Source organism: Ursus maritimus, unplaced genomic scaffold (genome assembly GCF_017311325.1).
Source record: "Ursus maritimus isolate PB19 unplaced genomic scaffold, ASM1731132v1 scaffold_17, whole genome shotgun sequence".
NCBI lineage: Eukaryota > Metazoa > Chordata > Mammalia > Carnivora > Ursidae > Ursus > Ursus maritimus.
In genome coordinates this window covers 58,691,732-58,702,121 of record NW_024424119.1, presented here as the reverse complement: position 1 = coordinate 58,702,121, position 10,390 = coordinate 58,691,732, and the positions used below count along the sequence as shown (strand labels likewise).

General features: G+C 68.6%; 1 protein-coding gene across 1 annotated transcript in view; it reads right to left on the bottom strand.

Moving 5' to 3' along the window:
- Positions 1 to 361: 361 nt before the first annotated feature.
- KCNT1 (potassium sodium-activated channel subfamily T member 1) overlaps positions 362 to 10,390 on the bottom strand; it is a 107,855-nt gene continuing 97,826 nt past the window's right edge. The window contains 7 exon segments of the mRNA XM_040631368.1: positions 362 to 482; positions 581 to 665; positions 5,083 to 5,416; positions 6,033 to 6,053; positions 6,396 to 6,524; positions 6,607 to 6,690; positions 6,988 to 7,089. Of these exon segments, the coding sequence (XP_040487302.1) occupies positions 362 to 482; positions 581 to 665; positions 5,083 to 5,416; positions 6,033 to 6,053; positions 6,396 to 6,524; positions 6,607 to 6,690; positions 6,988 to 7,089 (876 nt within the window).

Here is a 10,390-nt window from a genome sequence, read left to right as displayed (position 1 = left end):
CACCCCTGCCTCCCCCTGCAGCACAGCCGTGGGCCCACACGGTCCTCCGTCCACCTCAGCCAGACCCGGTCACGAGTTGCGGTACATTGTGTAGGGACGCGGACTATACAGGTTTGTAAAAACAGGTTAAAAAAGGCCTCCCCGCCCGCGTCTCCTGGTGTCCGGGGGCACGCTCCCCCCTCAGCCGCGGTGAGGGCTGCCGTCCGGGGTGGGCCAGGCCCACGTGGCAGCGGGGGCCGTGCCGGCGTGGCAGGGTCCCGGCAGGCGCGGCGGGGTCCCGGTGCTCCATGCAGCGCAATGCATGCCGACGTGAGGGTGGGGGCCCGTGGGCCCCGGCGGCCGGGCTCCTCGCAGGCCTGGCTCAGAGCTGCGTCTCGTCGCGAGTCTCGGGGTTGCAGGAGGCCAGCCTGTGGCTGCAGCTGCTCTTCTGGCTCTGCGCGCTGCTGGCCACGTGGGCCAGGGGGTCGGAGCGGATGAGGTACCTGCGGGGGCGGCGGGACAGCCCTGGACACTGCCCTCCGCCCAGGCCGGTGCTCGGCGTGGGGCGCGGCGTCTGCTCGCCTGTGGACGTGGTACTTACACGATGTCGTTGGGCTCCAGCCTCGTGTCAGGCGGGGGGTTGATGAGGACGTAGGATAACGTGTTCTGCTGGTCGTTCATCTCGTCTGCAAAGGAGACGGGCCCCGTGGCGGTCACTGCTCAGCCGCCGCCCCCTCCGCTCTGCTGCGCCGGACGAGCCGGGGGCTCTGGCCCAGCCCCAGGATCTCCCTAGCCTTTCCAGACGTCCCGCCTGAACCCCGCAGGGCTGGCCCTGCCTGACGGGGTCCCTGCCGCGGGCCCGGCACGGGCAGGGGTCGGCCACCCACACCCTGGGCAGTCAGCACCTCCAATGTGGCGGCCTCGGGCACACCTGCTGCCCGCAAAGCCCCGCGTGCGCCCGCACACACCCCTGTCCCAGCCCTCCTGCCTGCCCCCCTGCCCCCACTGGCCGGCCTCCCTCGCCGCTTCCTCGCCCTCTGCTTTGGACATATGTCCTGTTGCCCACAACCTGCTCCATGGCGTCAGCCCACAGGGCCCCCCCAGGCCCCCCAGCCCCCTTCCCAGAGGAGGGACCCTTCGGTTTCCACGGGGACAGCCTGGTCTCTGGTGCATGGCTGGCTGTGGGGACACAGCCTGCAGTGGGGAGAACCGGTTCTGGAGAAGCGGTGGTCCCATCACAGATGTCCTCGTGGCCACGCGCGGGGCTGGCAGAGGCCTTGTGTTCGCTAGCAGAGCAACGAATGGCTCATGACCTCAGTTTACCCATGTGGCAAGGTCTAAAGGCACCTTCTGACCCGGGGCGGCCATCAAGGGGGTGGCCCTCCAGAGGAGCCTAGCCCTGGTGGCCTGTGCCCCAGCCCTCGTCATTTCCTTCTCCCTGCACCGTCCCCTATCAGCAGTACTGTACTGGCCAGGCTGCCGAGAAAGGGACTCTGCAAAGCGGGAGAAGCAGCCAGCTGTCTGGCGAGGCTGGGGGCCGAGCGGTTCGGAGCTGAACCCGCCCCCTGCAGTGACGGGTCGGGCACAGCAGCTTCCTGGGCGGCAGGCGGGGGCACAGGCTGGGCCCTGGGGGACCAGCAGACACGAGCAGACCCTTGGGCGGTCCCTTGGTGCCGGCCTCTGTGTCCACTCCCGGAATGGCTGCCTGGTGACCAGGGCTCTTTCTGCTCTCTTCCCACAACCCGTGTTGGGCCCCTTGGGGGCAGCTGCCAGCCACCGGGCAGGGGGGCTCCATTGGTGACCTTGCAGGGAGGCGCACCTCCTAGCCCCGAGCCCTGCGTGCGTCTCTGGGGTGGGCCTCATGGAGCATACGGGGGTGCTGCGGGTGGAGAAGGAGGTGGGTCTTGTCGACCCCCAATCGCAGGCATCAGCGGAGCGGCCATACTGAGAGATACGCTGGGTCGGGGCACAGAGCATGGGGCTGGTGTTGGGGCCGGAGCCAGCAGCCAGTTCCCCCCAGGGCACACGCGCCACCCTCCGTGGCTGGGCAGCCAGGCACCCAATCTCACTTGCTGACACTTGCCTCGTGGGGCCCTCCCCACCCAGCCTGGGCCCCCACCTCTGCCCCTGAGCTGGACGATCAGGGTCTTCCTGAAGCCAGCGGGGCCTGGGACTGGACTGAGCCAGGCCTGGCTTTGTGCGTCTGGGGTGCTGGGCTGCGAGGTGGGCAGGTGGGGGGTGGGGCCCCAGCTGTAGCGCCAGGGCCTGGGGGGTGCTTGGTCATGAGCCGCTGACCTCAGTTTCCCCAGGACAGGTCAGCTTACTGTAACCACTGCACTCTGGGATGGGGAGGGGGCTGACAATGGCTCTCCTGGCAAATGACCGAAGGAGGTGTCACCTGACCCTGCCCCCATCCCTGCACCTCTACTATCCAGGCCTTCCCAGGACCCTGCAGACCAGGTGCTTCCACTCCCCTCCCTGCCCCATGCCCTGGGGTCTGCACTCACCTCCCCCCAGCCCCCCACCTGACCCAGCCTGAGCCACCTCCCTCAAGGGTGACGGCGAGCAGGGGTGAAGGTGACCGCTGCGCTTTCAGGGGGCTGCCTGCGGGATGGTGCCCTCCCCGGGGGGCCTGGCTAATGGGCTTCCCTCTCCTCTGGTTTTCATCTGGCCTCAGGAACTTCCCAACGTCCACATGTGGGGGGCCCTCAGCCCCAGCGGGAAGCAAGGGTGCGGCTGGGCGCAGGGAGGGGGCGACGCGGCCACCCTGTTCATGGAAGCTGCCGGACTTGGATCTGTGCTGGCCCCATGGGTCTTTCGTGAACGCAATCCCGGCTTTCAGGTTAAGGAAAAGCTTAAGAACCCAGGAGAGGCCTTGCCGGTACGGGCCCCGACGGGCCAGCCCCCAACAGCACCCCCGGACTGTGAGCCCCCGAGGTTTTCACTCTGGGGCCTGGGTCTGCCCCAGACGGCTCCCGGCCCAGGAGAACCGTCCCCTCTGGGGTCAGCCCTGGATGGGGGGGCTGCCCCCAGGCGCCGGGCGTGTGAGCTCTGAGCTTTCTCTAGGGCCTCGAGGAGCTCCCAGGGGAGGAAGGGGTCCTGGCAGCAGGACCTGTGGCCTGAATGCTGCTCTGACTTCTGTTGGGGTCTCAGGGCAGATCTGGGGGCTGTGGGGGCATCTGCTTGGAAGAAACCCGAGCCCCGAATGAGAAAGGAGTACGGACAGGCTTTGTCTCAGCTGGAGAGGGAGACCCCCTCTTGAAGCTCCTGCTGGTCCGCCTGACTCACGCGGCCCACAAAGGCCCAGGGCAGAGCCCACCCCAGTTCCCCAGCCGCCGGCCCAGGCCTCACCAGGCTCCACTGTGTGTGTGTGTGTGTGCATGGGTGCATGCAAGCCAGGCTCAGAACCATCCGTCTGGATGCTGCCCTGGAGCTGGGTGGGCTCAGGGTCCCCGGCATCTCGGGTCAGCTGCAGGCCGACAGCCAGCAGTGCTGTCAGGGCAGACACGGACGCGGGGCTTATCCTCAGAACACATGGAGCAGGACTGGGGGAGCCCCGAGAGCTGTGCGGTGGCCGTCAGGCTGCCGGCACAGACCACACGCCTTCCCGGGGTCAGTCCCGTCCTCCGCACGCACAGGAGGAGGGTGTCCGGGCCCCGCATGGGGGCGACCTGGGAACACGGGAGCCCCTGCCTGCAGGGACCCTCTCCTGTCTACTGTCCTGTCCGCCTGCCTGGCTGGGGCGGGCCCTGGGCGGCCCGTCGACCACGGTTGGCATGCCCCCTCGTGTGGCAGCCGAAGTCCGCCGGAGCAGAATTACCTTGCAAATATCCCAGGTTTACCCGATTCATGACATCACTGGCTGTTAAATTTGCTACATCCTCTACGGAACACACAGGAAGAGGGACAGACAGAAACAGAGAGAGAGAGAGGTCAGCAAGCAGCGTGCGTCGGCCGGCACAGCGGGCGGGGCAGCCAGCCGTGCGGCAGGCCGTGCACTCGGGGACCGGCAGGGGCCAGCACCAGCCATCTGGGAAGCAAGTCTGTCACCAGCAGCGTGGGCTCCTTCTCTGCCAAGCTCTGGGGAGGGTGGGGGGGTGCAGAGGTTGAGGGAACGTGGGGCAGGTGCCAGCTCTGAGGTCGGCAGGCTGGGATCTACCTGCCGCTCCTGGCATGGGGCCGGATGCACGCCGCCGAGGGGCAGGGACACGGAGGGCGCAGAGGTGAACCCTGCAGCCTCGGCATGGTGGGGGCGTGGCTGGCCCCCAGACTCGAGCCTCTGGTCCCACCTGGAGGGGGGGCGCTAGGGCCCTCGAGCCAGGCAGCATGGCAGGAAGCGGGGTGGGGAGAGCCCGTGCCCGCGGGGGGACAGCCAAGCCCAAGTCACAGGCAGAGTCCCTGAGACGGAACCCGACCCGCCAGAGGCTTGACCCAGTGCCGGTTGTGGGTGCAGACGGGTCGCGGCCGGGAGCCCGGGCTCCCCTTCAGCCCCACGACAGAGGCAGCACCTCCAGAGCCGTGTGAGAAAGAGCGTCACTTCCCCAGGTCTGCCCTTGGTCAAGGTCATGAGCTTTTCCCCAGAATAAGCCCCAGGGAGAAGGGGGCGGCCCAGGTCTGGGGGCGCAGCCACAAAGCAGTAGAAACGGGTGACTGTCTCAGGAGCGGCCTCGGGGCTCGATGTGGCCCCTGGTCCAGCTGCCCCCCGACGTGCCCCGTACGCTCTGGCTGCTGGGAAGGCCAGGGGGCTGTGGGTTCCCCCCGCCACATTCCCGTTCTCCACACGATGCATCCCTGCGTTTCTGATCTGTCCCCACGCGAGGACTGTGTCCTTGGCTTTGGGGGAGCCCTGCCCCGCCCGCCCGGCCCCATGGCCACGGCTCCCGTGACATCCACACGCTGGGCTCAGTCAGCTCAATCTAGTGCTTTGTTTTACAGGTGGGGAAACTGAGGCCCCAGAGCGCTGAGGGTGAGCCCTCCCTGCGGGGCTCCGGGCCAGTTCTGGGGGATCCTCGCTCCAGAGGGGCTCCAACGGGCCTTGCGGGGGTGGCGGGCAGAGCGGAGGCCCTGGGTGGTGGGGGCAGGCGGCGCTGCCCGGGCCCTTACCGTAGCCGGTGGTGGGCAGCCCCAGGTGCTTCATGCGGTTCTTGACCAGCTCGGAGAGCTCCTGCCGCTCGGAGCGCCGGTACAGGCTGAGCCGCTGCTGGCTGGCCCACTCGGCGGCCGCCGCCTTCCCCGCGGGCTTGGAGCCCTTGCGGCTCAGCTTGCGGGCCCACTGCAGGCTCTTGCGCCGCAGCAGCGGGTGCTCGGCTGGGTCCCCGCCAGCCGCGTGCCGGCCGTGGGTGCTGCTGCTGCCGCCGCCGGTGCCCGCCCGTGCGCCCCAGGGCCCCCTCGTTTCCTGCGTGTCCTGGCAGTCCTCCACGCTCACCGAGATCTGGGACTGGCCAAGGCGGGAGGGTGATGGGGAGGGGGACCCCAGGGCCCAGGGGCCTGAGTGCCTCCCTCCTCCAGCCGGGGCCGGGGGGTGCCAGCCCCAAGCCTTCCTCCTGAGCCCCAAACCGCCAGCCTCCAGGTCCGTTGGCCTTTGGTGGGGGGACGAGGGCAGCTCCTTCCACCTCTCTGGGCCCTGTTCCCATGGCTCCCACCTGGGCCCTTCCTGTTCTGATTTTGCCACGGAAGGCCACCCCTTCGCGAGCCTCAATCTCCCCATCTCGGAGAGCGGGGACGGACAGTGCGGTAGACGGGAGTGCCCGTGGCTCAGTGGGGACATGGGACTCCCACCTGGGCAGCACCCCAAGAGGCTGGGGGCATGGGGTCGGGCCAGACCAGTAGGGAGGGGGCCGCAGCGGGACGTGCACAGAGCACATGGGGCCGGAGGAACCTGGTTCCCCAGGGGCCCTCCTGGAGCTGTGCCATGGCTGAGCCATCCTAGGGACACACTCCCTGACCCTGCCATTGCCCAGGGCCCCGTGACCCCCAGGCCTGGGGCGGGGGAGTTCAGGTGGGACTCTGCACCCGTCAGCACAGCTTGATGGGAGGCCCACAGGGCCACTCACCTGGGCTCTGAGGTCGTGGGGCTGCAAAGGAAACCAGGGGCAGCCTGGGTGCCTGTGGGTGACTCCGCCCCCGCCGCAGCCCCAGATCCCGCCTGAGCCCCTCAAGGGCTGGGGACCCATGTGGCAGGCTGCCCCCTGTGGCTCTAGCTGGCAGCACAGGGCCCCTCATCCTCGAGCTCCCCGGCCCCACTTGGGGGTCCCAGCCACCCAACCACGTGTGGAGGGCACATGAACCTGACCCCAGAGAGGCCGGACAGCAAAGGCCCGGGTGCCCAGAATGAAACATGGCAGCGGCACGAGTTACACAGGCAGCCTGCGGGCTGCTCGGGCGCGAGCGCGTCCTCCGGAGACCCTGGCCCGAACCTCCGAGGTCGAGAAGACGTGGCACTGGGTCCTGTAGATGCCGATGGGAATCTCGGCGCTGGAGGAGCAGAGCTTCTGGAAGAGCCGGCCGTATGTGCGAATCCACAGGTCCTCCTCCGTGATTTTCATCTAGAGCGAGCGGCGGCCCTGAGCGGGGCCGGCCGCACACAGCCCGACCACGGCGTGCCCGCCCGGCCTCCCCGTCACTCACGGCGCACAGGTAGCCAGAGCCTGGCGTGGTGTCGAGGCCCAGCAGCAGCCTGGTGATGGAGATCATGTAGTCCTTCACGAAGGACTGGCCAGAGAGGGAGGCCGCAGTGAGGCGGGGGCACCCGGGGACAGGCCGGGTCCCCTCACACGCCCGCCGGGCGCCCGCAGCCTCCCACTGGGAAGCCCGGCTGGCCTCGGAGATCGGAGGCCCAGAGGCTGCCGGGAGCGGAGCCCAGGGCAGTGCCTTCCTGGGAGGAAAAGGGCCGGGGACGCGAGGGGCGGACCCAGGGAGGGACACTCAGAACCGGGCTGTCGGCTGGAGGTGGGGAGGAGACTGGGGCTCCCACTGCGTCCCCCGCCCCCGCCCCCCGCCCCCGCTGACCTGGTAGAGCAGCGTGTCCAACATGCTGATGCTGAAGACGCGGCCGGCGGCAAACGGCAGGCGGAACATGAAGGCCAGGTTGGAGCCGTTCTCCCGTTCCCTCTGCAGGAAAGCGGGACTCAGGCAGGAGCGCGCGCCGCGGCGGCCCACGCGGTGCAGGGCGTGCGAGCACCAGCCGACGGCCGGCCTCGGGCCCCAGCACCTGGCTCGTGTCCCCGCCCAGACGCACTCGAGCCCAGAGCTCAGGAATGGGGGTCTGCCCCCCCGAGCCGGGCGTGGGACCCGCACAGTCCCGTGGCACCGGGCGTGGGACCCGCACAGTCCCGTGGCACCCCATGCTTGCTTCAATGCGCCGCTCTCGCCATCCCAAAATTCGAGAACATCTCAGTGGTTTTATCCTTGAGCTTGTGTTTTTAAGTGAAGTCGGACGGGATGGTGGAGCCCGGGGACACAGAAGCCATGGCAACGCGTGTGCTGTCCCTGCCTCCCTGTTCCCCCGAGGCGTGCACGGTGCTCCGTGAGCACCGAGCTCCAGGGACCTGGAAGTTTCCTGCAGCTGCAGGAATAAGTCACCACAGCCCTGCAGCGGGAACACAGCCCCACCCTCGCAAGGCTCCGCACTCGGAAGTCCAACGTGGATTTCACGGGGTGGGATCAAGGCTCCGGCCGGGCCGCGCTCCTTCTGGCGGCGCAAGGCGACAGTCCTTTCTTCCTGTTTTGTTTGTGGAAGCTGACCACGTCCCTCCGCTCCTGGCTCACTCCTGCCCCACAGTTAGCAGCGCATCTGCTGACCTCTGACCCTCCGCCTCCCTGCTGGCAGGTCCCCGGTGAGGATGCTGGGCCCTGCGGGACCCTCTCCGGTCTACATGGTCCCTTGACTGTGCACCGCACTCCGTCCGGGCCCTGGTGAGTCGGATGTGGACGTCTTCGGGGCCATTGTCCTCAGCGCCCTGGTTCGTCTGCTACTGACGGCTGGGAGGCGCCCCCTTCTCGCGGGACCAGACTTGCTTCAAAGGCAGAAGGCAGACAAAGGACACAGAAGGCCCGGGGGCCACCTGGTGCCCTTTCCCGCCCGAGGGCGGCAGGGTGTGGGCATCGGGGCGCGAAGCCGTGAGGCGGGTTTTGGCGGCGGCGCCCCGTCCGGTGAACTGAGACGTGTCCGGATGCGGCACACGCTGCGCGGCTCCGCAGACCCCAGCCCGGTGGGCGCGTCTGCGTGCGGGTCTCCGGTGCGCGGTGGACCCCGCGAGTCCTTGCAAAGGGCGCTTTCCTTCCCTGAGCGGCACCGGCGAACCGAGGAGGAAGCGGACTGCGGAGGCTGCGGACGGCGGGGGAGGCATGGCGCTTGGGCAGCTTTAACAGGACTCCCCGGCGTTTCGAACACGGGGCCCACGTTCTCGGGCTGCAGGAGACCCTGCAGATTCTGTGCCTGGCGCTGGAAGGACCCGAGGGCTTTGTTCAGAGCCCCAGCGCGCCGGTGACGGCGAGGCTCGGGAATAGGTGTGCGTGAGTCCCTCCTGCCGGCAGAGCCTGGGCTGGAGGCCGGACTGGACGGGCAGCCCCGCGGGGGGACAAGCAGCCAGAACACGGTGGGGGGGTCTGCACAGCGAGGTCCCACCTTCCCCGGCCATCCTTCTGCCGGGTCCTCTCTCTACACGGCTCTGTGGCCGGCGGATGCCATGGCAACTTGGGTCACCATTTCAAAACACGTGTTCATCATCTCAATGTTCCTTGAGGTGGAAAACACACATGCTTTTATAAAAATAAACTGCCATTAATTCTTTCAGGGAATGAGCCCAGCTGCTCCTGTGGGGGGACGTCGTGGCTGGGCCATCTGTCCAAGCCGTCGGGAGCCAGGGCGTGCCTGGGTGGCAGAGACCCACGGGGGACCCCAGGGCAAGTCAGAAGACAAGGCCCCCGTGGCCTCCAAGCCCGGGACTCGCGGGGGGCGGTGGGACGCTGGCTCCGAGCATCTCTGAGGGCGGGTGCACCCCACAGCTCTGCCGGCCCTCCCTCTCCGCCGCCCGGGGCCCCGCCTGGGGCCCCCAGCCCACGTCTGTCCCGAGGAGCCCGAGCTGCTCCTTGAGGCAGCGTCCTGTGGTTGCACGCGCTGGCGTCCTCCCTTCTGTGCGGGCCCCGACCACGGAGCCACACGTCAGGGTTCACTGTCCTGAGCTGGGCGGCGGGTGCGCCTGCTACAGGAAGTGACGCTGCACAGTAAGGGGGGTCCTCGGGGGACGTCGGCCACAGAAGGCGGGGGAGCGGGAGCGCGGCCTGCCTCGAAGCCCGGCTCCTCCAACAGGCGGCGCGGGAGGCCGCTGAGGGACTGCGTGTCCGCGGGGAAGCTGGAGTGAGGGCCGGGACCAGCCGCTTGGAAGATTCCCAGACCCCCAGACTCCTGCTCACGTCCGAGCAGCAGCCCCAGCGTTTGGACTCGGAACCCGGCGCGCTCCAGTCATGCTCCAGTCATTCCGAGGAAGGACGCTCAGTCCACAGGCTGCTGCCCGGGGTCAAAGGGGCCGGCAGAACCCCCTGCAGGGAGGGCCGGGCCGGGTGCCCGACGTCCCTCTGCCGCTGCGCCGAGCAGGAGCTCCTCTGTCTCCGAGGGCCTGGAGGCCACCTGTCCGGCTTCTACTTGTCCCTCTGGCAAGCGGAGCGCCAGGATCCCCACCGGCCTCTTGACCCCCCGCTGGGCGGGACGCACTTCCACACCCCCCCCCCGCCCCGGGGCCAGGGCGAAGCTCCCGCGTTTGTCCCCTCTGTCTGGTGTGGATGGCCCGGCCTGGCTTGGGTGCACGGCAGCTCCAGGGTCAGCGCCGATGCCACTGAGGCTGCCGTCTGCTCCCTGGGGAGGCCGGCCGCCCAGGCCCAGGGGCACGGGGCTCACAGGAAGTGCTTGCTGCCGCCAGCCTCCTTTTCGGCAGCTCACCCGCTCCCCGGTCTCGCCCCCGCCCCAGCACACGCCCCGCCCCTCGCCGTGGAGTGGTGCTGCCAGTGGCCTGAGCAGGGGCGACGTCACCAGGGCCCGTGTCCCCGGTCCCTATGCCCCGGAGCTCCGCACCAATGCCAGCAGACGCCCTTCCTGGAGCCCCCAGGACCCAATGGTGGATCCCCACTCTGCACCCCTTCACTGTGTGACCCCAAGCGATCTCCTCCCCTGTCTGACCCCCAGTCCTTTGTGTGCACCCACCAGAAGGTTGAGACGGGTCACGATTCAGGTTTGGGCATAACGCCTGAGGCGCGGGAAGTGGGTAGTTAGTGTCCCCGAAGCTGGTATTTATGGACACGGCAGGCAGCTCCGCCCCAGGCACGGCCAGGCCTGGACCCGGCCATCAGGGGGACCGTGTCTGCCTCTGGCCAGTGCCCCTAAAGGCTCCGGGTGACATAGGAGCCTCATGCGGGA